The sequence below is a fragment of the Ranitomeya imitator genome, chromosome 5 (assembly GCF_032444005.1).
Source record: "Ranitomeya imitator isolate aRanImi1 chromosome 5, aRanImi1.pri, whole genome shotgun sequence".
Lineage (NCBI taxonomy): Eukaryota > Metazoa > Chordata > Amphibia > Anura > Dendrobatidae > Ranitomeya > Ranitomeya imitator.
Window position 1 is genome coordinate 563,189,961 of NC_091286.1, and position 25,180 is coordinate 563,215,140.

Sequence of the window (25,180 nt, forward strand, 5' to 3'; positions counted from 1 at the left end):
AAAATATTTCCAGAATCTGTCCTTTCCTCAACCCTCACTCTACCAAAATGCTTGTGCATGCCCTAAACCTCTCCCGCCTCGACTACTGCAACATACTCCTCTGTGGCCTACCTCCTAACACACTCGCACCCTTCCAGTCCATCCTTAATTCTGCTGCCCGACTAATTAATCTCTCTCCTCGCTACACTCCTGCTTCGCCTCTTTGCAAATCCCTTCACTGGCTCCCAATTTCCCAGCGTATCCAGTTTACATTACTAACACTGACCTACAAAGCCATCCATAACCTTTCTCCTCCGTATATTTCCACACTAATCTCTCAATATCTTCCCTCACGTAATCTCCGGTCCTCCTTAGACCTTCTCCTCTCCTCTATGCTTATTCGCTCCTCACCCAAGTGCCTCCAAGACTTCTCCCGAATATCACCCATCCTCTGGAATTCAGTGCCCCAACACATCCGGTTATCCACTACTTTTGGATCCTTCAAAAGAAACCTGAAAACCCACCTCTTCAAGGAAGCTTATAGCCTGTAAAGACCACACTGCCACCTCAACACCATTGGAGCTACTGCAACCCTCGACCTACTGTCTCCTTCCCCATAATCCTGTAGAATGTAAGCCCGCAAGGGCAGGGTCCTCGCCCCTCTGTATCAGTCTGTCACTGTTAGTTTTGTTTACTGTAAGTGATATTTGTATTTTGATGTAACCCCTTCTCATGTACAGCACCATGGAATTAATGGTGCTATGTAAATAAATAAATAATAATAATAATAATAAAAAAAGCTTGGAGACAAATAACTCCCTAATGTCGGTGCACGTCTAGTCACTATTTTAATGCCATTTTTTAAAATACTACTGTCCATAGCACCATCATTTCTGAGAGTATTCAAATTGTGATATATAATATTTTAAATGGCTTTAACCCTTTTCTGACCTTGGACGGGATAGTATGTCCGAGGTCAGATACCGCGCTTTGATGCTGGGCTCCGGCGGTGAGCCCGCATCAAAGCCGGGACATGTCAGCTGTTTTGAACAGCTGACATGTGCCCGCAATAGCGGCGGGTGAAATCGCGATTCACCCGCCGCTATTAACTAGTTAAATGCCGCTGTCAAACGCAGACAGCGGCATTAAACCGGTGCTTCCAGCCATCCGGCCAGAAATGATCGCATCGCCGACCCCCGTCACATGATCGGGGGTCAGCGATGCATCAGAATGATAACTATAGAGGTCCTTGAGACCTCTATGGTTACTGATCCCGGCTAGCTGTGAGCGCCACGTGGTCGGCGCTCATAGCAAGCCTGCATTTCTGCTGCATAGCAGCGATCTGATGATCGCTGCTATGTAGCAGAGCCGATCGAGTTGTGCCAGCTTCTAGCCTCCCATGGAGGCTATTGAAGCATGGCAAAAGTAAAAAGAAAAAGTAAAATAAATGTGAAAAAAAAAATATATAAAAGTTTAAATCTCCCCCCTTTTGCCCCATTCAAAATAAATCAATAAAAAAAATAATCAAACCTACACATATTTGGTATCCCGCGATCTATCAAAAAAAAAAAAAAGGATTAACCTGATTACTAGATGGCGTAGTGAGAAAAAAATTCGAAACGCCAGAATTATGTTTTTTTGGTTGCCTCGACATTGCATTAAATTGCAATAACGGGCGATCAAAAGAACGTATCTGCACCAAAATGGTCTCATTAGAAACGCCAGCTCAGCACGCAAAACATAAGCCCTCACCTAACCCCAGATCATGAAAAATAGAGACGCTACGGGTATCGGAAAATGGCGCAATTTTTTATTTTATTTTTTTTTAAGGAAAGTTTGGAATTTTTTTTCACCACTTAGATAAAAGAGAACCTAGACATGTTAGGTGTCTATGAATTCGTAATGACCTGGAGAAACATAATGGTAGGTCAGTTTTAGCATTTTGTGAACCTAGTAAAAAAAAGCCAAAGAAAAAACAAGTGTTGGATTGCACTTTTTTTGCAATTTCACCGCACTTGGAATTTTTTCCCCGTTTTCTAGTCCATGAGATGCTAAAACCAATGATGTCGTTCAAAAGTACAACTTGCTTTGCAAAAAATAAGCCTTCACATGGCCATATTGATTGAAAAATAAAAAAGTTATGGCTCTGGGAAGGAGGGGAGCGAAAAACGAACACGGAAAAACGGAAAATCCCAAGGTCATGATGGGGTTAAAGTGAGAACTATATGTCAGTGCCAAAACAGGTTGTTCTGATGAAGGGATTGCAATGATGATGGGGCCGGAGAATCGCAGACTGAAGGAAGGCGATAGGGTGTCGGGAAATCGCAGACAGGAGGCAGGCGACGGGGTGTCGGGAAATGGCAGACAGGAGGCAGGCGACGGGGTGTCGGGAAATGGCAGACTGGAGGCAGGCGACGGGGAATGGCAGACTGGAGGCAGGCGACGGGGAATGGCAGACTGGAGGCAGGCGAAGGGGAATGGCAGACTGGAGGCAGGCGACGGGGAATGGCAGACTGGAGGCAGGCGACGGGGAATGGCAGACTGGAGGCAGGCGACGGGGAATGGCAGACTGGAGGCAGGCGACGGGGAATGGCAGACTGGAGGCAGGCGAAGGGGAATGGCAGACTGGAGGCAGGCGACGGGGAATGGCAGACTGGAGGCAGGCGAACAGCAAAGTGGATTTCTTCACCAAAGATATCAATTACATTACCGAATCTTGCCGACCGGTTCCCTTTATGTGCCTGTGGGGTATAAGAGCTACAGGTAGTGACCAGTATGTATGCTCTTCTGTACACAGGGTTTTAATCAAGAGGATTTGGAAGGAGCAAAACCGGCAGCTCTCAATCTAAGAGCAGATGAAGATTCAGACTCTGACATAGATCTAAAATCTGGTAAAATGTAAGAACTTTTTAATTTTATTCCATACCACCTTCGGAATGTAAACTTTCATCTTCAAGCACAAACTCTTATTGTTTGTCCACTTTGGAGAATCTATATTTCATTGGCCCCCCCACACAGCAAAGAAAAGGTGGCAGCCGCGATGTCTAAATTAATATCAAAATAACTTATTGTCCTGCAAATATCCCAGTATAGCTTTTTTTTTTGTTTTTTTTTTTACACGCACAACTAAGTAAATCCATTCACTAGTGGCTCAGAAGCAGCAGGAAATGTAGTTTTCTATTGACTACATGCTAGACGGCTCCTATTTCCTTGAGAACAGTTCAGTACTTGAAGTATCTTAGGGAATAGTGGTGTGTAGATATGGCACAATTATAATTGGTCATTGTTGAGTTGCACCACTATATTGGACCGTTACCTGATCTGGGACCATGATGAACACATTTCTTACATTATTAAAAGTAGTAACTTTATATTGAATGCAATTTGCAGCCCCATATACTATACATACTAATGACCAAAAACCAAAGCTCACAAAGATATCAGATTTATTACATGTTCACACATCAGATTAAATTGTCAAATCTGAATGTGTGGAGTGTTCTTAAGGTGAAAAATCTACACAATTTTTTCAGCCACTTTATTTATTTTTATTTTTTTTAAATCAGATAATGTTTATTAAAACATAACAAAATCTAACACAAGTATTACATGACAATACTCCTTTTCCATTATTCATTATAACACCAAACCCTCCCGCCCCTCCCATGGAGACCCCCACCCCAACGACAGACGCTACTACCATGGCTATTGACAATATTCCACAATGATACAATTCACCATAAATACTAATTACAATAGAATACACAGGTGTTACTTTGTCTAATAGTATCCAACCATGGCTGCCATAATCGATGGAAATATTCCTGTTTATTCCTTTTAATGTAAATATTTCTTTCCAGTTGTATAATGTAATTTGTTTGAGCAATAAATTCCAGGCCTGACGGGGGCTCCTCTCTAATCCAATATTTTGCCATTATCTTGCAATTACTGTTTTGATCGTGCCGTCTGTTTCTATTCCTCCACATACCCCAATGTACATGTCAGTGAGTCTCTAGGGACAGTACACCCATATACCACTCCAATACGGTTCAACACCACAATCCAAGAGGAAGATAATCTGGGACAATGCCGAAGCATATGCAATATACCTGCTCAAGACTGCGAACACCTCGGGCAGCCAGAATTGGGCTGCAACCCTTCAGCCACACTATTTAGGTCTTATAGTGATGATATTCTAATACTTGGAGTTCCTGATTTATGTTCATGTTTTACACGGGTCCATGTAATTTTCTAGCCTTTCTTCACTTGCCACATTCAACATTGCAGCTTTTGAAATAGTAGAAGCGCACTCTCAAAAAAACTTACACAATACAGTCTTAAATACTGAAATTATTTAATGAAATAGTGCCTGAACGCTTACATTTCTTATGTTTTATTCTTTTAGGATAGATTTTAAGTCTGACTTTGAAATTATGTTAGAGAGAAAGAAGAGCATGAGCGGTAAGAGGCGGCGGAATCGGGATGGTGGCACTTTCATAAGTGATGCAGATGATGTAGTGAATGCTATGATAATGAAAATGACTGAAGCCGCAGAGGTACGTTTAATAACTGAATCTTTTAATTTTAATTGTTGAAACTCTCATTGGTGTTGCTGGCTCTGCGCTATTGCATGAAAGAAAATAAATATATATTGCAACTAGTCACATGTTTATATGGGGCCAATATATTTACCAATACTGTAATTCATTTTTAATTGCAATTTAATTTCCCAGTCGCACTTGCATCAAAAACACTAAAAAAATATAAAAACTTTGTCCAGTTTGACTCCCTGGAACTGCAAGATAGTTGTGTTGTCTGTTCAGTGTTCATCTCCCTGTGCAGAAGGGTGAGAGTAGATAGATACATAATAATAATAATAATAATTTTATTTATATAGCGCCAACATATTCCGCAGCGCTTTACAAATTATAGAGGGGACTTGTACAGACAATAGACATTACAGCATAACAGAAGTACAGTTCAAAACAGATACCAGGAGGAATGAGGGCCCTGCTCGCAAGCTTACAAACTATGAGGAAAAGGGGAGACACGAGAGGTGGATGGTGATAATTGCTTTAGTTACTTGGACCGGCCATAGTGTAAGGCTCGGGTGTTCATGTAAAGCTGCATGAACCAGTTAACTGCCTAAATATGTAGCAGTACAGACACAGAGGGCTATTAACTGCATAAATTGTATGAGAACATGATGCGAGGAACCCAGTTATGTTTTTTTTTTTTTGAATGGGCCACACAGGCATAGTTAGGTTAATGCGTTGAGGCGGTAGGCCAATCTGAACAAATGCTTTTTAGCGCACGCTTAAAACTGTGGGGATTAATCGTATTAACCTGGGTAGTGCATTCCAAAGAATCGGCGCAGCACGTGAAAAATCTTGGAGGCGGGAGTGGGAGGTTCTGATTATTGAGGATGCTAACCTGATGTCATTAGCGGAGCGGAGGGCACGGGTACATGACTCTAAGGGCACAGTCAGATGGCGGTATAAATCGTATCAAAATCTGCCTGCAATGCTTGGATTGGCTGGCGGCTCAGCCGAGCGTGACAGCTGCATATATTTCCGTTCATCTTTCACACTCGGGCCAGGAGACCGGCAAGCCAGTCAGTGCACCGTGGACAGATTTTGGTACGATTTTATACGGCCGCCTTACCGCGCCGTAAAGCTGGTTATAGACTTTGACTTCAGCTGTTCATTTTGATGCTCCACTCCTGTGTGTACTGAATAGTAAGGCCCCTTGCACACATCAGTTTTTTGCCATCAGTCACAATCCATTGGCTCGAAAAACTGCTGTGACTGCTTCGTTTTTCACCGGAACTGACTAGCGGATCTGTCTAATTGGATCCTAAAAAATCGGAGCATGCTCCGTTTAAAAAGAAAAAAAAAAAAAAAAAATGGAATCCGTCACCGATAGGCTTCCATTCGAGCAAACGACTGACTGCAACGGATCTGGCACTGTCCGTTTTTTCAGCATACACAAAAAAACGTTACTTTGTCCGTTTTCTCCGGCCACCGGACAAACAATTTTCAATGGATCCGGCAAACGACAGATGAAGCCTGAGGCCAACAGTTGCTGGGTCCGTTTTTTTTTCTCAAAATTCAACAGATTGCGACTGATAGCAAAAAACTGATGTGTGAAAGGGGCCTAATAGTTTAATTTTCCTCAAACCAAAAGGATCAGCATGTTCAAATCCAAGAAGCATGATCCTTATTTTCCTCAAGATGGTGTGAGAATACCCCTATACACATTAAACAGTCAGCTAGTCACGCCAAATTCGGCCAACACTAATCTGTTAGTGGCCACCTTGGGACTGGAATCTCACATCCAGTTTTTGCTGCAGGTTTTTTTTTTTTTTTTTTAATGCAACCTTTTACATCAAAGCCTGCAGTGCATTAAAAGGGAATTTGTCATTTGCAATAATGCTACTGACCTGCAGATACAGGGTTAATTTTCTGGTTATGAAGGTGTGCTGCCACTGAACTGAAATTGTGGCACCTAGGAAAAATGAAAACTTTTTGTTTAAGTTGTCCACTACTGGGGACATGTATTTTTCCTTAAATGCATGTAGTTGATGCAAAACAATGTTTTTCTTACTATAAGTTCATTAAACATTTTGCACCGTTTTGCTTCCACAAGCTTTGATGTGGTCTTTGGTGATACATCAGCTGAGAGCAGCTGGAAACTAGACAGATAAGTTACAAATGCTCCCTTTGTATCATCTGATCGACTTCTCTTACTTATCCTTAATTAACACATTCTGCAGCCATCAATGCAACGCAGATACTAGGGAAGGCAAACTTCTGAATGTAACTCAATTACAAAAATTAGTTTTAGCCAAAAATGCACGCATGAAAGAAAAAAAGTTGACATCATCAGAAAGCTTTCAGTACTTATTATTCAGTACAATATTCTATTTCTCTATGCAGGAAGATAGAAATCTCAACTCCAGCAAGAAGCCAGCTCTGAAGAAATTGACACTGCTTCCCACTGTAGTGATGCATCTAAAAAAGTAAGGACTATATCATATACAGGTATTGTTTGGGAGCCAAAGCATGATCACAACTTTTCCAGCAGTCCGTGTACTGCTGTGGATCTCAGGAACGCTTCAAGAAAATCTTAAGGCACTTTTGTTAATGTTCAAAATGTATCCTGTTGTTAAGTCAGATTTACCACAACAAATATATAAAGGTTCTTTAGTGCACATGGAAAAATATACTCTGCCTAATTTTAGCTTTTTACGTAAGGGTTGTTTTTATTTAATAAATCAATATATGAGACGCATTGAGTTGTTAATTTCTCTGATGAAAATAATCTTTATTTTGATGAAGACAGATTTTTATCAGTGAATTCAGAATTTTGAGAGTGATCAGTTCAGGAGGAGGAAGAAGCAGACTTCTTTAAGATATATTTAGAAAGTTGCTTGTTTCTGAAAAATAAAATGACGGTAACTCTTTTTAATGTGAGCAAGTTTTCTGCTTTTCAGTTCTGTAGATGTGCTTTCTCTCACTAAAATAATAAATTAGATTTTCATGTTCTAGTCTGTGTATGAAATGGAGACAATAAGAAAGGAGAACTTTAAAATATTTCCTTTAAAGTATGAGACTTACTCATTTGTGTCCTTCTATAACAGGCAAGATTTAAAAGAGACCTTTATTGACAGCGGAGTGATGTCTGCCATAAAAGAATGGCTTTCCCCCCTTCCTGACCGCAGCTTGCCGGCTTTAAAGATTCGAGAGGAACTGCTTAAGATACTTCAAGAGGTGAGAATACCCCAGCACATCAGAGGCCTTCCTTCTAGGACTTGAAATTTCTGCTCTTTATTAAAGGGTTTTTTCCGCAAAGTTAATTTTCAAGTTGATTGTAATCAATAGATTTGGGAATAATAATTATTTCCACGATTGTATGTTTGCAAAAAAAATTGTCCCTGTGCTGAGATCTTATAAATGTGTCCATACTGTGTAATGACTGTCTGACCGTGCAGGAACATGGTCTGATCATACCACAGCTCCTGGGCAGGGGGGAAGCACAAGACAGGACAGCACAGGATTACAGCTGATTCTTTTTGTAAGGTAAATCATTTCTCTGCCTGTTTATAAAAAATGTTTTACTTCAAAAAAGGAATCAGCTGTGCTCCTGTGCTGTCCTGTCTGTATACTCTCTTGCTTCCTCCCCTGCCCAGGAGCTGTGTTATGATCAGACCTTGTTCCTGTACGGTCAGACACAGTCATTACACAGTACACAGCAGTATAAGATTATCTCAGCACAGGAACTTTTTTTTTTTTTCAACCACCTTAACGACCGCCGATATGCCTTTAAATGGCGGCTAAGGGTACTTATTCCTCAGTGCGGCACTGAGAAATAAGTATACAGCGCCTCCCAGCGTCAGAATTTCTCTGTGGTCTTGGGTGTAGCTGAGACTCCAGAGAACATTATTCGGCTCGGTTTTTATCGACCCCAGTGTTGCGATCGCCGTTATTCAGTTACTGCAAAAAAAAAAGTCTGATTTCCCATTTAATTTCTCTCTCCTCTGATGTGATTGCACATCAGAGGAGGAAGAAATGAGGTCCCCCGATCCCACTCCAGTACTTCCGGTGTCCCTGCATCCCCCGGCCAGCGGCGTCTTCTTCCGGGAAGACAAGGGTGTGCACATGCGTAGTGCGCCTGCTGAGATCTGCTGGCCGGCACTCGGCACCAATAGGAAATTTTTCCTGCTGGTTCATTTTGATCACTGTGATGGGGTCTATCACAGTGATAATAAAAATAAAAAAAAATAGTAATCCAAACCCCTCCCCCCCCTTTATCACCCCCTTAGTTAGGTAAAAAATAAAAATAAAAAGTATTTCCATTTTTCCATTAGGGTTAGGGATGGGGCTTGGGATTAGGTTTAGGGGTGTGTTGGGGTTAGGTTTGTGGTTAGAATTGGGTGGGGGGGGGGGGGGATTCCACTGTTTATGTACATCAGGGGGTTTCCAAAAGCGACATGGAGCCACAATTGATTCCAGCCAATTTTGCGTTCAAAAAGTCAAACTGCTTCCTCCCTTCTGAGCCCTGCCATTGGCATACTCAGGAGAAATTGCACAACAAATTTTGTTGTCCATTTTCACCTGATACCCTTGTGAAAATAAAAAATATTGTTTCCAAAGTAAATTTTTTTTGTGAAAAAAGTAAAGTGTTCAAAATTTTTGCCAAATTTCTGTGTTGTTTTTTAAAAAAAATAAATTAAACGCAAGTTATATCAAAGAAATTTTACCATTAACATGAAGTATGTCATGAATAAACAATCTCAATCAGTGAGATCCGTTGAAGCGTTCTACAGCTATAACTTCATAAAGTGACAGTGGTCAGAATTGTAAAAATTGGCTTGATCATTAAGTATCAAATTGGTTCTGCCACTAAGGGGTTAAACACATCCAATTGTGGAAATTATTATTATTCCCAGATCTATTGATTAAAATTAACTTACTTTGTGGAACAACCCCTTTAAGCCTATCCGTTGTAGTGTGGCGTATTTGTGACATTATTTCTTCTCCATCTCCAGTTGCCTAGTGTGAGTCAGGAGACGCTAAAGCACAGTGGCATTGGCAGAGCTGTTATGTACCTATACAAACACCCTAAAGAGTCCCGGCCAAACAAAGATATCGCTGGCAAGCTGATAAGTATGTGTTTTAATGTCTATTTTTTTGTGAAATTTAAGGCATTATTCTGGATTTGAGGAAGGGGGGACATCAGGAGGAAAAGCATTAAAGAAAATGGAGGACAAAAAACTTGCCTAATGATAAATTGGTCCCACTTGGTTCCTTGTTTTCCCTGCAGCTTTGATGTGCTTCACATTAACAAGATGGCCGAAGCGGCTCCTTGACATCAGTGGTCTGCTGTACATGTTTGCATCACTATGTAGACAAGTCCTAATTCCTCCCTTTTATATGCAAGAGCACAATCAAAACTGTGCAGAAGGTGTGGGTTAAATCTGCGCTGCCTTAATGATGAAGTTCCAAGGATAATACACTTAAAAGGTGGTTTATTCAACGCGTTTCAAGGTCAGTGCGACCTCTTCTTCAGGAAATTCCACATACAACAGGCAGCGCAGATTTAACCCACACCTCCTGCACAGTTTATATTGTCATACGGCCGTTGATCGCTTGTGGATCTGCAGCAGCCGAAATCGCTACATGCTTTTCATTCAACAAAATCAGGTGAGCAATTCTAAGAAAGCTCTCTTGGTAATCCAGAGGATAAGACCCTATTTTGCGCTTTGTGTCTCCATTTTTTTTCCTAGAGCACAATCAAAGCAGATTTAACCCCTTATTGCAAATGGACGTACCATTACATCCATACTGATATCGGCGGAGGGAGCTCAGGAGCTGAGCCTGCTCCACAAGCGTCAGATACTGGCTATGTTGTACAGCCACAATGTGTTTCTAGTAGCAGCCGCTGTAGCTTGCTGAAATGAGTGTTTTTTGTTTTGTTTTTTTTTTTGCTTTGTTTTTACCATTTAGGTCCAACTGTCAATGCCATTTCAATGGAAAAAAAAAAAGATAAGACGTAAGACTTTGAATAGCCATTTTTCTCCAGTTAAGTAAAATAAATTGATATCACGGTGTGTAAAAGTCCTATGTCTGAATAGATATAAAATTAACCAAGCAGCACAATAAGCGCTGTAAATACTTTAAAGAAAAAAAAATTAAAATTAACTCCAGAATTGTCATTTTTCAGTCACCACACCTCCGTAAAAAAAAAAAAAACCTAAAAGGCAATCAAAATGGGTATCTATAAAGCCGCTCGCCACGCAAATAACAAGCTCTCACATTACTCAATCTACAGGAAAATATAAACTGTGTCTAAGATTGCGTCAAAATGTTTTTTTTTGTTTGTTTGTTTTTTCTTTTTCCAAACATTTGAATTTTGGGGGGAATTGGAATAAAAATAAGAAAACAGTTTTGGTTTCTCCATATTCTCATTGACGTAGAGAATCATCACTCCAGGTTATTTTTCTTACCAGATATTGAATGATTTGTAAATAAATAAAAAAAAGCTAGTTGGATTATATTATTTTCATCATTTCATGCCTCTTGGATTTTTTTCCCCTCTTTTTCAGTACATTATATGGTAAAATGAACAGGGTACCGTAATTTAAAACTGTAACTCGTCCTGCAAGAAAACAAGCCCTTATAAGTCTGACTGAAATAATGACATTTGGAAGGGGGAATAAATGAAAGAAACTAAAAATTGCCCAGTTACAATGGGTTAATGATGGGGGGGGGGGGGGAAAGCTGCCCAGCCATACTGTAATGCTAGAGAGGCTGTTGGCCTGCTACCAAGTTGTTTCTACTTAAACTCAAGCAGCTCTTGTCCTAGCAGTCTGCCGTTCATTTGCTGTAGCTTCCCTGATAATAGTAGCTGGGGGCGGCACAGCGGTTCTTACAGCCATACCACTGATCTCTGGGCTAGCTTCATTGAGCACGGTGGCTCAGTGGTTAGCACTACCGCCTTCCAGCGCTGAGGTCCTGGGTTGAAATCCCACCAAGCACAACATCTGCAAGGAGTTTGTTCTCCCTGTGTTTGCCTGGGTTTCCTCTCACAGATGGGGGATATAGATTGTGGGTCCCAATGGGGACAGTGATGATGTCTGTAAAGCTCGGTAGAATTAATTGTGCTATATAAGTGAGTTAAATAAATTTAAATAAATCTTTTTATAGCTGCATATAAAAGGTTTTGATACTTGTTTGCTCTTGCCATAATCTTTTCAGTATTTGGTGATAAATACTGTATTTTTTTATCTAATAAGATGCATTTTTTTTAACAAGAAAATCTCTTGTTTGGCTGCACGAGCTGACCAGCTGAAGGACCTTCCACTGGAGTAATGCAAGGACCTTTCAGGTTATGTGACATCACATGCCCTGAAAGGTCCTTTTGTTAATTGTGTGTTTCTTCAGCTGCCCAGCTCTGGCAACTTTTCTTCAGGTCCCAATCAGTAACTGCAAGATGTGGTAATATCGTGTGTATGTAAATGTGCATGTAGCAGAATTGTGTGTATCTGTATGTAATATAGGGAATAGGTATGTGATTAAAATATAGCTTTTATTATGTATAAAGTAATATTAAGGCATCATATACTCACTACTTACACTGAATGTTTATTGGATCACTGTTGCAATATAGGGAATAGGTATGTGATTAAAATATAGCTTTTATTATGTATAAAGTAATATTAAGGCATCATATACTCACTACTTACACTGAATGTTTATTGGATCACTGTTGCATGCAAAGCAATTCTAATATTTGCTATGCAACTGTGAGCCACTAAAGTGCCAGTATGCAGTAATCGGGGTATTGTATAGCTTAGGTAAATCTAGCCAAGGTCCCTTGTATATAATTGCCAGAGGTAGGAAATCTTACTATTGTCAGCTATAATAAAAAGTGAGGCAGTAGTTGCTGCAGTGAACTTCATTATTAGGGTAAGTTCACACAGGGCGTTTTTGCTGCGTGTTTTTTTTTAATGCTAATTTTCAGCTGCTTTTTATAATACCAGCAAAGCCTATGAGATTTCAGAAATCTCATGCACACACATTGGTTTTTTGTTTGATCAGTATTTTGTGCTTTGCTGCGTTTTTTGGACATAGAGCATGTCACTTCTTTCAGCGTTTTTGCTGCGTTTTTTCACCCATTCACTTGAATAGGTGTTGAAAAAAACAAAGCAAAAAACACAGCAAATAATGATACCTGAAAATCCAAGGACATTAGCATGGAAAAAAACACAGCAAATACGCAACAAAAAATGCACCTAAACCTGCGTTTTTGACGCAGCTTCTTTCCTACCAAGATCAGGTTTTGCTGCAGAAAAAAAGCAAAAACGCCCTATGTGAACTTACTCTTAGACAGTGCTGTTTATCATGATTATATTGTAGCCAGCGCATTGTATAATGCACACTGCAGAGAGGCCATAACAATAGATTTATTACCTCCCTAGGACATTAAAATTAGTGATAATGAACCCTCCCCTGTACACTTCCTAGGAAGTTTTAATAGGAAAAATGTTTTTTTTTCCTGTTTTCTTCTGTCTTAACCTGGGGTGCGTGTTATGGCAATGTGCATCTTCTAGTCTAAAAAATACAGTAACTTAAATGTAATTTTTCTGCAACTACTTTATATATTTGTAAAACCTACAGATGAATGGTCACGACCTATTTTTGGGTTGACCTCCAACTACAAGGGGATGACAAGAGAGGAGAGGGAACAAAGAGATCTTGAACAGATGCCACAGCGAAGGAGAATGAGCAGGTATGTTCTATGTCAAGACCTCTGACTTGCCAAGTGTGCAGATGTGTAACATAAAAAAATAGAAACCTTACAAGTTAACATTTGGATTTTACATTTCACTATTTTGCACTGTTCTCGACACTAAGGCCCAGATTCATTAAAGATTTTAATCTCAAAGTAGCTAAATGTAAAAGTTTTGAAAATTTTGGCGCAACTTTGAATATCGCCAACATTTTAGCAAGTTTTGGTGTTTTAATGACCGTTTCTCTCAAGTCCATCAAAATGGATGGCATTGGTGCAGGACGGGCGGTACGGTGGGAACATGATATGAAAATTCAAAGCAAGCAAATTCATGACTTGCTCTGGCATTCACAACGTCCGAAATCTCACTCCATTTCTGGCATGCCGCACAGAGGCAGAAGCCACTAATCAGACGCTCCAGATTCATGAAGAGGCATGCACGCATACATGAATTTTGGAAGCATCTGAGAAAGTCAACGGTCTTGATAATTCAGACCCTAAGTGTACATGTAATCTAGTAATACCGTTCATAAGATTTCTTTTATTTAGGAAATACTGTTTTATTTCTTTATTTGAAGCAAATTAATACTATATTTCATTAAGCAGGTGGTGATGCCAAAAGTTTTTTTGTTTTGTTTTTTTCTTGAAAAATATTGCCTGCAGGATGCCTGCCAGTACAGTTAAAAGCAATGATGAGAGGGAGCCATCAGCTGACATTCCCTCCGCCATCAATCTCCCTCTGCGTCTGGCGTCTTGACACAGCGGAGGCGATAACCTCTCTATTTTGTGAACCACTGACAACATCTGTTGCTGGCCGGCCTACTCGACTCCCTTTCTTTGGCAGCCGCACAGCAGTACTCCTTGTAGATAGGGCTCAGAAAGAGCATATGCTCCAGTGGATGGTAAGCGCTACATCAAGTGGCGTCGCTGGCTCTTCCTCCATTTTAACATTACACAAAGTACAATCATCAGAGGTGGCACCCCAATCAACCTTGTTTTCCCCCGTGTCAAAAATTTCCAATTGCCTAACTGACTGGGGAACCGCAGATGGGCTATTCTGAAGAGCTGTTCACACATTCTATTCCATGGGCATCAGAGGTCTTCTTGAATAATCACAGAATCTAGAGGAGGAAAGCATCTGCACCGATACCTCAAATTTTTTCATGTTGGAAGCGGGGCCAGCCCAAGTAGGGTAAAAGCAGAATCCAGACCCTTGTCACCAGATGTTAACCAACAGGGTTGAGGTGATCCTGATGAGACTGATACCAGAGGTGCACGTGGACTGTACTGTAGTGTTAGGGCAGGAAGAGGAGGAGGGTGACTCTTGGGGTGAGGAGTATGAGAACAGAAAGGATGACAGATGTTGTAGATCCCACTTGGTTTGAACCCAGAGGTATGCAGCTGAATAGCTGCGTGTAGGAGGAGGAAAACGAGAAGGTTATGTTGTGGCTTCCCACAAAGACCAAAAAGTAATGCAACCATTACAAGCACTGCATCCTCAGCCCCAAATCTTGCTGTGGCCAGTATCGGTCGCGAGTATGCAGTATGCAGGGGCAGCAAGGGTTGCTTAGCCTGGGCATTTTTTGAGACCGCAAAGGATGATCCAAAACGTTATCTGTCAAATTTGCAAAAACTCACTAGAAACAAAAATTACAATAATTTGACAACTACACGCATGAGCTGGCACATGCGCGATTAACATGCCTCAGTGTGGGGATCTCCGTGCGCTAAAATGCGGAATAGCGGGCCTCACCGGCCATCCCATCAACACCATCTGCTGCTTCTTCCTCCTCTGTCACCATTCCAAGTCTTCACACACAGGTATCCAGCCGTAGAAACTACAATTGTTTACCCACCACAGTCAGGGTGAGTGAGAGCCGGTCATCTGTTACGGAAGTAGACATGACTGCTGCTTTAACATGAACGCCTGCACCTCACTTACAGTCCAGCAGTTTGTCCTGTTCTCCGTACTCCGCCCTCTCTCAGCACAGCAGCCCCCTCTCTCAGCACAGCAGCCAGCCCTTTGTCCTGCAGTTGTGGTCACGTTAAAGAATGTTTCCTCCTACCGATGGCAAAGCTAAGAGCTTGAACTCCTCCATCTCCAGTCTGTTGGTCACGGAAATGCTGCCCTTCTGTCTGGTGGATACAGACGGTTTCCGAAAGTTGATGATCGTCGAAGTCTCCCAGTACCATTTTTCCCAGTCGTCATTACTTCTCTAAGAAAGTTGTGCCTGCGCTACACCAGCATGTCACAGACTTCACCAACCATTCCCTGAAAAAAAAATGTCTGCCAGGGTGCATTTCACCACTGACAACTGGATGAGCAAACATCTGTACTCTGATGCCTGTGTGGGCAGGCAGTCAAGGGTCTCCTCTGTATCTAACACTTCCAATGCTTATGCTTCTCCACCTATTCCCTCAACCTCTCCCTTAATCACACACGTTCCAACAGTGCAGATAGAATCCCCCACTTCCGTACTGCACAGCCATGGCTCACCGCAATCAGGCAGTGTGCAAATTAATATGCCTTGGAGATCGCAGTCACACAGCTCAAGAGTGTGGACAGATATCCAGGCCAAGTTAGAGCTACAGCTGTCTCCACTAAGCCTGGAGCCACCCCGCAAGTAATCGACTTGCATCGCTACAGAGGTCTTTCAGCCTACCGGTTAACTGTTTGATTAGCAATGTTACAACACGGTGGCATTCCACTCTGCAAATGTTGCTGTGGCAGCATCCATGAGCCCGGGTGCAGTATGTCCTTTTGCATAGCCTGGTCAAACACAGTCCGGACGTGGTGCAAATCATGCTTGCAGTGTGAGCACAAGTGAAGGACCCCTGCACCCTTCTGCATAGTTTTGAAATGGCTATTAAGATGGTTAGCACTGACGATGCCATCATCAGCATCCCTATTCCGGTCACAGTTTGAATAGTCTGTGTGAAGAGGTGATGGTCGCAGAGGAAGAGTTGGAAGCAGAGGAGAATGCGGAAGGAATAACAATATCTCAAATTTCCAGACTTTCATTGCACAGGCGGGTTCCATTGGAGGCTAGCTTGCAGCAATCAAGGGGGCTTATGGTACCAGACAAACTGTTCGTGAAGATGTAGGAGTCGAGGAACAAATGGAGGAGGACAAGTGATGGACATGCAACAGTCAGGAGATGAAGAGGATAATGATCCACTCTCTGTTGTTTGTGGGAGGGGATGGAGAAAGCAACCTTGAGTGTTACCGCAGCACCAACACAGCATGGACTTGGACCTCATGGAAGCACTCGACAAATAAGCGCCTTCGTTCTTCACTATCTTCAACACGATTCCCGTATCCTAAGAATTAGAAAAAGTCCTGACTACTGGCTTGCCACCCTGTGAGATCCATGGTGCAAGAGTAAATTTAGCCAGATGCCCCCCCTCACTTTCCACCTGGACAGGTAGACAATCTTATTAGTGGTTTTCCCAAAGGCAGCAGTGAGGCACACAGTGTACATCCTAGTTGTAGACATCCAACCAGAGAAACATCAAGGCGTAGTCGCCGAAACATTAGCATCACCAGTGTAAGTGGCATAAGCAATTTCTGTTATTCGTTTAACACATTTTTTAGACCATCCCGTGTACCAGCAGAACAGAGTACAAGTCTGACACTATGTGAACACCTGGAAAGGATGGTGCAGGCATATCTGGAGCTCAGTATTAATGTCATCAGGGGTTTTTGGACCCTTCAAAAATAGAAGAGTGGCCTGAGCTCACCTTTCATGCCTTGGAGGTTTTGTCATGCCCGGCAGCCAGTGTTCTCTCAGAATGTGTCTTCAGCGCTGCTGGTGGTGTCCTGACAGATAATTGCATCTGGCTGTCCCTTCAAAGTGTAGACCGCCTAACTTTCATCAAAATAAAGAAGTCACGGATCTCTGACTTTTGCATCCCAATCGCAGATTAGGCAGATGGTGTTGTTTTTAGTGTTATGTATTGATCTCGTGTTATTTCAGCCTGTGCCATCTTTGCGGTGTCTTCTGTGCCTGCTGTTGCTAATGTTGCTGATGTTATAAAAAAAAAGTTTTGAAATGCGGAGACTCCAAGTTTGGTCTCCATCCGTTGTGGGTTGTCTGTAGTTGAAGGTATGTCAGAGGCCTGTTATAACGTTTCTACTCTGTGGAAATTGATGCCCCTTTAGTGGTGAGTGACCATTATCTTTTTGAAATGTGGGGACGCCAAGTTGGGTCTCCATCTTGTGGGTTGCCTGTGTAAGTAGGGCTCCCAGACAGGCATCCCTGCTCTTACTTTGTCAACTCTCTGTGTTACTATTCTTACTTTTTCTATCAATAGTACTGTATGAAACTGATGTTTGTGGCTGGAATAATTAAAAAAAAAAAAAAAAAAGTGTTGCATCAGGTATCAGGTCTCCCAGCTACGAAGGTGTACACCGCTCCCCTAACCACCAATTCCTAATTGAACCTTCAATTCCAAGCTGCAAATGCTGGCTCAGACCCTGTCTCATGCATGGCCCATGCCTGACTACTGTGGCATCATAAAATTTCTGCTGTGGGTAAATTGATGCCACTTTTCATCATGTATGCCCCTAATTTTAGCTATTTAGGCAGCATTTTGTCTCCCCTTAAAATGTCGTCTATGCGCTTGGTTTTGCCTCCCATTGAATCTATCTGGGTTCAGATGCGTTTGGTGAATGGCGGTCTATTCGGCGAATCCAAACCCAACATTGAAAGATTTGCTCATCTCTACTAAAGACACGCTCTCGGAGAATCCTGTGAGCCAGATCACAATACCCCCTAAATATAAAGGCTCACATCTTAAGACTGGTACGATTTAAAAAAAAAAACAAACAAACAAAAAAAAAAACCTGTAATATTTGGGGAAGCAGCCGGACTAAAATAAGCAAAAACTGTATTGGTGATGGGACCTCTTTACACTGGAATGATTGGAGTTGGCTCTGATCACATCATTCCAGGTCATATAATAGCGCAGGCTCAGGACCTCACTGTATATGTGTAGTGAACACATCCTCTGTACATGTGCGACGGATGATGCCTAAGGTTTTATTGTTTGCATCACTTATTGTTTAAATTTAGTGTGTGCACTCGTAAAGTTCATGCTAAACATTTCAGCAGGATTCTACAGTTAAATGGATGCCAAAAGGGAGTCCTTATGGAAGTCGTCTCCCTGCCATTTGTGACTCATGAACAGTGCATCTATTGAATACGTCATAATTCTCTGTATGAGCAGTGAGACTCTGAAACTCTCTGTTACGGCATGTTATGGTCGATTCACTAAGAGGGCCTGGATGCCTTTCTTAAAGTACATTACTGGTTAGGTGTACTAGACTCTGGAGGTGGGACATTGGTCCAAGGAATTTGTTTGATTGCCATATGTGGAATCGGGAAGGATTTTTCCTCCTAATATGAGGCAGCTACCTCATGGGGTTTTTGGCTTTCTCTGGATAAACATGTAAGTTATAGGTTGAACACAAAGGACTTCAGTCTTGTTTCAGCCTTAAAACTATTGGATATCTCATGATTCGTTTGTTTAAATGGATATTCTTATGGGTGACAGTTGCCTCTTTTAATGAAAGTGTACATTTACTATAAACTATTGTATAAATTTGTTTTAATTTAATCTTTAGCTCCGGGGGTCAGACGCCACGAAGAGACTTGGAAAAAGTTTTGACTGGAGAAGAAAAGTGAGTATCAAATTGACATTGTACTTTGTACGTTGTATCCATCTATTTTAGTGTTGCAGTGAATGCTAATACTATGGGTATGTCTATCAGATCAGCAGCTCTTACAGGTTATCCCATTGACGATCAGAAAATTTGCAGTTGCTCTATTTATGTTGCATGCGCGTGCAAAGTTCCTTACTATTTTTATGTGACACAAGGCATCAAAATGCTAAAGAAAATGCATGAACTGGTAGATATTTACAAGCGTTCATTTTTGTTTAGGGCGTTGCGTCCAGGTGACCCTGGTTTTTGTGCTCGAGCTAGAGTTCCTATGCCATCTAATAAGGATTATGTTGTCCGTCCAAAATGGAATGTAGAGATGGAATCGTCCCGGGTAAGTTGAAGGTTTGCTTACCATGTACATGTGGGAAGGTTGTCATATTTACTTTCATCTTTCTGAATTTCTTTTCTCTTAGAAATACATTGTGTTTTTAAACTATATTTCTTTGCTATCCTTCTTTGTGTTTTTTTTTTTTGTTTTTTTTTTACATCTTTATACTGGTCACACAATGTTTTGATTTAGTTTGGAGGCCATAAAGGCATATCTCGTTTGGAAAAGCACAAAAGACGATTTGCTGAGCAGAGAAGGCTCACTAAAACCACTCGTGCCGTCAAATTCAGCATTGAGGGCAACCGAATGCCCTTGTGATATTGGTAATTCTTAACCTATGCCCCAGTGTGAAGAATAAAAGTGTGCTCTGCATGCTCTGGAACATGCTTCTCTGCATTGAATATTTGTCCATTTGAGGCATGATTTAAGAATCCAAAACATGAAAAAGGTACTTTGTTATATTCTATGAACTGTTGATTTATGGAGTAAAAAGAATACTAATGGCATCATGATATCATCTTTTTTGTAAATCTGCCTGGTCTCATTTTGTTCAGTTAAGAATAAAAAAGGGGTCTTTACATGTCTCTGCCAACCATCTGTTCCAGGGGTGAGCAATTTTCCTAATGGGCCACGTGAGACCATGACTTTTGTGCAGGGTTGAACCAAAATTCTGCTCAATAATAATATTACCATGTTAATTACAATTAATATAAAATATTCCTTAATATGAAGCAAAATTCAGTATTCCAACACCCCCCCCCCCATATACTGAAGGTTCCCACACTCAGCACCTCTATGCACTGTATGAGCCACACATAACCTCCCTATGTACAGTATGAGCCCCACATAGCCTCCCATATACAGTATCATCCCAATATAGCCTCCTTGATACAGTATGATCCCTCACATACTGTACATGGGGAGCTATGAGTCACCCACGCTGCCTCCCTCCCCTCTGCAGCAGGAGCCCCCCACCCCACACTGCCTCCCCTCTGTGCAGCAGGAGCCCCCACCCCACACTGCCTCCCCTCTGTGCAGCAGGAGCCCCCCCATACTGCCTCCCCTCTGTGCAGCAGGAGCCCCTCCCCCCACACTGCCTCCCCTCTGTGCAGCAGGAGCCCCTCCCCCCACACTGCCTCCCCTCTGTGCAGCAGGAGCCCCCTCCCACACTGCCTCCCCTCTGTGCAGCAGGAGCCCCCTCCCCCCACACTGCCTCCCCTCTGTGCAGCAGGAGCCCCTCCCCCCACACTGCCTCCCCTCTGTGCAGCAGGAGCCCCCTCCCCCCACACTGCCTCCCCTCTGTGCAGCAGGAGCCCCTCCCCCCACACTGCCTCCCCTCTGTGCAGCAGGAGCCCCCTCCCCCCACACTGCCTCCCCTCTGTGCAGCAGGAGCCCCCTCCCACACTGCCTCCCCTCTGTGCAGCAGGAGCCCCCTCCCCCCACACTGCCTCCCCTCTGCAGCAGGAGCCCCTCCCCCCACACTGCCTCCCCTCTGTGCAGCAGGAGCCCCTACCCCCACACTGCCTCCCCTCTGTGCAGCAGGAGCCCCTCCCCCCCACACTGCCTCCCCTCTGTGCAGCAGGAGCCCCCTCCCACACTGCCTCCCCTCTGTGCAGCAGGAGCCCCCTCCCCCCACACTGCCTCCCCTCTGTGCAGCAGGAGCCCCTACCCCCCACACTGCCTCCCCTCTGTGCAGCAGGAGCCCCTCCCCCCACACTGCCTCCCCTCTGTGCAGCAGGAGCCCCTACCCCCCACACTGCCTCCCCTCTGTGCAGCAGGAGCCCCCTCCCACACTGGCCCCCTCCCCTCTGTGCAGCAGGAGCCCCCTCCCACACTGGCCCCCTCCCCTCTGTGCAGCAGGAGCCCCCTCCCACACTGGCCCCCTCCCCTCTGTGCAGCAGGAGCCCCCTCCCACACTGGCCCCCTCCCCTCTGTGCAGCAGGAGCCCACTCCCACACTGGCCCCCTCCCCTCTGTGCAGCAGGAGCCCCCTCCCACACTGCCTCCCCTCTGTGCAGCAGGAGCCCCCTCCCACACTGGCCCCCTCCCCTCTGTGCAGCAGGAGCCCCCTCCCACACTGCCTCCCCTCTGTGCAGCAGGAGCCCCCTACCCCCCACACTGCCTCCCCTCTGTGCAGCAGGAGCCCCTCCCCCCCACACTGCCTCCCCTCTGTGCAGCAGGAGCCCCCTCCCACACTGCCTCCCCTCTGTGCAGCAGGAGCCCCCTCCCACACTGCCTCCCCTCTGTGCAGCAGGAGCCCCCTCCCCCCACACTGCCTCCCCTCTGTGCAGCAGGAGCCCCCTCCCACACTGGCCCCCTCCCCTCTGTGCAGCAGGAGCCCCCTCCCACACTGGCCCCCTCCCCTCTGTGCAGCAGGAGCCCCCTCCCACACTGCCTCCCCTTTGTGCAGCAGGAGCCCCTCACCCCACACTGCCTCCCCTCTATACTGGCACACATTTTCCCCGTTCCTCCGACGCTCTGCTCCGCACAGTGGACACTATGCAATGATGTCATGGCGTCTGCTGTCTCAATCACACACACGGATTAGTGGAAGACGAGCTGGCAGCACTGTCCTCCACTCTTGTATTCCCTGTTATCTGCATCTCAAGTATGCAGATAGCGGTGAAATCAGGAATCAGACAAGGGAACGGGGCCATACTGTGCAGGCCGTGGGCAAGTGTTTTCAGCTTTTTGGCTCTCGGTGTGCAGCTAGCGGGCCTCATGTGGCCCCTGCACCGCACTTTGCATTAGTCTGAACTGTTCCTTTCCCCTTTACCAACACTGCTGGTGTTTGCAAAGCAGTGAGATAATGGGGGCAGTTGTGCATGATGTGAGGATTTGGCATCTTTAACTTGGATGTGCTGAGCTGCATCTTATTTCCCAGTTTATATTCATTAATCAAGCTATGCTTTGCATGGTCATCGTGCAGCTCACATGAAGGGGACCACATTTGTCTTGCTGACATTTTGCCTGAGTTTGGCAAATGAAGTGTGTAAGGAGTCTTGTGTGATCTTGTGAGCTGTGTCCAGTTTTCTCAATAATCTTGTACAAAGTGTGTGTATCTTCTGAGGGGCTGGCACCTGGGCATGTGTGTTCTCTACAGGGCACCATTGACATTGAATGTTGTGACTTTGTGAATTATGCATGCACAACAGAGTGTTACAAAGAACGGATTTCATGTTTGTTTGATCTTAAACCTTTCTTCTTAGATAATGATTTATGTTCTAATAATTGGCTTTTAACATCTCTGATAATGGACTTATTTTTGCACAAAAATGCCTTTCTCTTTCCAGGGAAGCGCAAAGAAAGGGGTGAGCCGATTGGACAAACAAATGAGGAAGTTCACAGATATCCGGAAAAAGAATCGCTTTGGCCACGCAGTTAAAATCAGCATAGAAGGGAATAAAATGCCTTTGTGACACTTGCTGCTCTTTTCTTTTTCTACGCCAATATCGGGACAGGGCTTTTAATGAAGTTGTCCTGCTGCATTTGATGAAGTGGACTCTAATGAGCCTTCTGCAATAGTTTTAATGTTTCCCCTGTCCCTGTAAATGTGTTCTATCTCCTTCAGGAGACGAGGTTTCTTCTGCTTCCCCATTCACACAGCTCTGGAAACCAACTCTGGTCCTTATTTTTGGATCGTATTTAATGCTGTTTGTACAGATCAGTTTCTCTTCGTACCTCAGTGTCTGGATTTCAGACAATAAAATTCTATCTTGGATTTTTTAATTACATGTGTTCTGGTGTATTTAAAGAGGATTTGTAACTAGATCTTTCAACATAAGCTGGATGTATCATACAATGGATCACGTGGCCCTGATGAGGATGGTGTATTTACTTTGCAAATCCATACCAGAGTAACTCTCTAATCCTTTGGGTTCGCACAATTTTATGAATACGGATATACACTGCCAGATTTTGAGTGTACATAAACTCTATCTTCACTGTCTATATTGTCTTCATTTTGCTCATGCTTAGGAGAATCTGTGGTCTGCATAACCCTGCGGTACAAAAGTGTCCTGATCAGAACTTCCTATAGTGTTTGGTTGGGTTTAGAAGAGACAAGTTGAGCATTACTTTCCATCCAGCATCCAGGATTGATTCTTGAAGAATTGGAGAAAGATAGATGCTGCAATATTTCATAAACTTGTACATTCCACTACATCCGCATGCTATGTATCGCCAAGATCCCGATCTCCTATGAATGCCAGCCACTGACTGCCTTTCACAGGAGGATTGTAATGACAGATACAGGTATATTCAGCGGACCCCCAGCTGTCATGACAACCCATTACATCACAGGCGCGCGGAACGGCACATCTCCCTGCAGGCTGCACCCGTGGCTGTTGGACTCGTCATTTAATCAGCCATCATGTGTGGGAAAATATGCTGGCTGGGTGTGGGAGCGCACATCAAAGACAGGGACATGTCTTTTGACATATGTGTACATCAAAAGTCATGAAGATGGTTAAAGGGTGTGTGTATGGACATGTAGGTCATAGGAAGCTGAATAAAATGATACATTCATATCTGCGATCCAATGTCTTATTCCTGAGATAGCCATAGGTTTTTTTGTATGTAAATGAGCTGCTCCAGGCTGTGGGCCGGGCACTGATCTCCCTGAGAATCTGCCTCCAGAGAGTACTTTAAAGGAAAAGCAGCATTACAAGTGTGAGACATCAGCACTGAACTTTGTCTTCTTACAGACACATTTGCTGCAGTTCTCACAGCTCTGCTGTAGTGCAGCACTGGCTGCATGCGAGATGGAAGCGGCACACGTGTTGGTTATAATCGCACACCGCTTGGCAGAGAGCGGCTATTACACATAGAAGATAGTATTCTGCTACAGATGGATCTGGATAAGTTGGAAACTTGGGCTGAAAGGTGGCAGATGAGGTTTAACAATGATAAATGTAAGGTTATACACATGGGAAGAGGGAATCAATATCACCATTACACACTGAACGGGAAACCACTGGGTAAATCTGACAGGGAGAAGGACTTGGGGATCCTAGTTAATGATAAACTTACCTGGAGCAGCCAGTGCCAGGCAGCAGCTGCCAAGGCAAACAGGATCATGGGGTGCATTAAAAGAGGTCTGGATACACATGATGAGAGCATTATACTGCCTCTGTACAAATCCCTAGTTAGACCGCACATGGAGTACTGTGTCCAGTTTTGGGCACCGGTGCTCAGGAAGGATATAATGGAACTAGAGAGAGTACAAAGGAGGGCAACAAAATTAATAAAGGGGATGGGAGAACTACGATACCCAGATAGATTAGCGAAATTAGGATTATTTAGTCTAGAAAAAAGACGACTGAGGGGCGATCTAATAACCATGTATAAGTATATAAGGGGACAATACAAATATCTCGCTGAGGATCTGTTTATACCAAGGAAGGTGACGGGCACAAGGGGGCATTCTTTGCGTCTGGAGGAGAGAAGGTTTTTCCACCAACATAGAAGAGGATTCTTTACTGTTAGGGCAGTGAGAATCTGGAATTGCTTGCCTGAGGAGGTGGTGATGGCGAACTCAGTCGAGGGGTTCAAGAGAGGCCTGGATGTCTTCCTGGAGCAGAACAATATTGTATCATACAATTATTAGGTTCTGTAGAAGGACGTAGATCTGGGGATTTATTATGATGGAATATAGGCTGAACTGGATGGACAAATGTCTTTTTTCGGCCTTACTAACTATGTTACTATGTTACATCACACTTTCATTTAAATTAAGCTCAAGCTGTCTCAAGCAGATCGGTGTCCGGCCCGTATCCTGGAACAGCTCACTTAAATATTCCAGAGCAATCCACAGTTTTCTTATGGCATTGGATCACAGATATAAAAATATCATTT

General features: G+C 43.5%; 1 protein-coding gene across 2 annotated transcripts in view; it reads left to right on the forward strand.

The window, feature by feature from the left end:
• IWS1 (interacts with SUPT6H, CTD assembly factor 1) overlaps window positions 1-23,053 on the forward strand; it is a 41,664-nt gene extending 18,611 nt beyond the window's left edge. For both annotated transcript variants that reach the window (XM_069727696.1, XM_069727697.1), the window contains 9 exons: window positions 2,777-2,877; window positions 4,385-4,535; window positions 6,918-7,000; window positions 7,622-7,751; window positions 9,530-9,647; window positions 13,161-13,272; window positions 18,899-18,955; window positions 19,217-19,328; window positions 22,618-23,053. In XM_069727696.1, the coding sequence (XP_069583797.1) occupies window positions 2,777-2,877; window positions 4,385-4,535; window positions 6,918-7,000; window positions 7,622-7,751; window positions 9,530-9,647; window positions 13,161-13,272; window positions 18,899-18,955; window positions 19,217-19,328; window positions 22,618-22,743 (990 nt within the window). In that variant the 3' untranslated portion in view covers window positions 22,744-23,053. The remainder of the gene's footprint in view (window positions 1-2,776; window positions 2,878-4,384; window positions 4,536-6,917; window positions 7,001-7,621; window positions 7,752-9,529; window positions 9,648-13,160; window positions 13,273-18,898; window positions 18,956-19,216; window positions 19,329-22,617) is intronic.
• The last annotated feature ends 2,127 nt before the right edge of the window (window positions 23,054-25,180 follow it).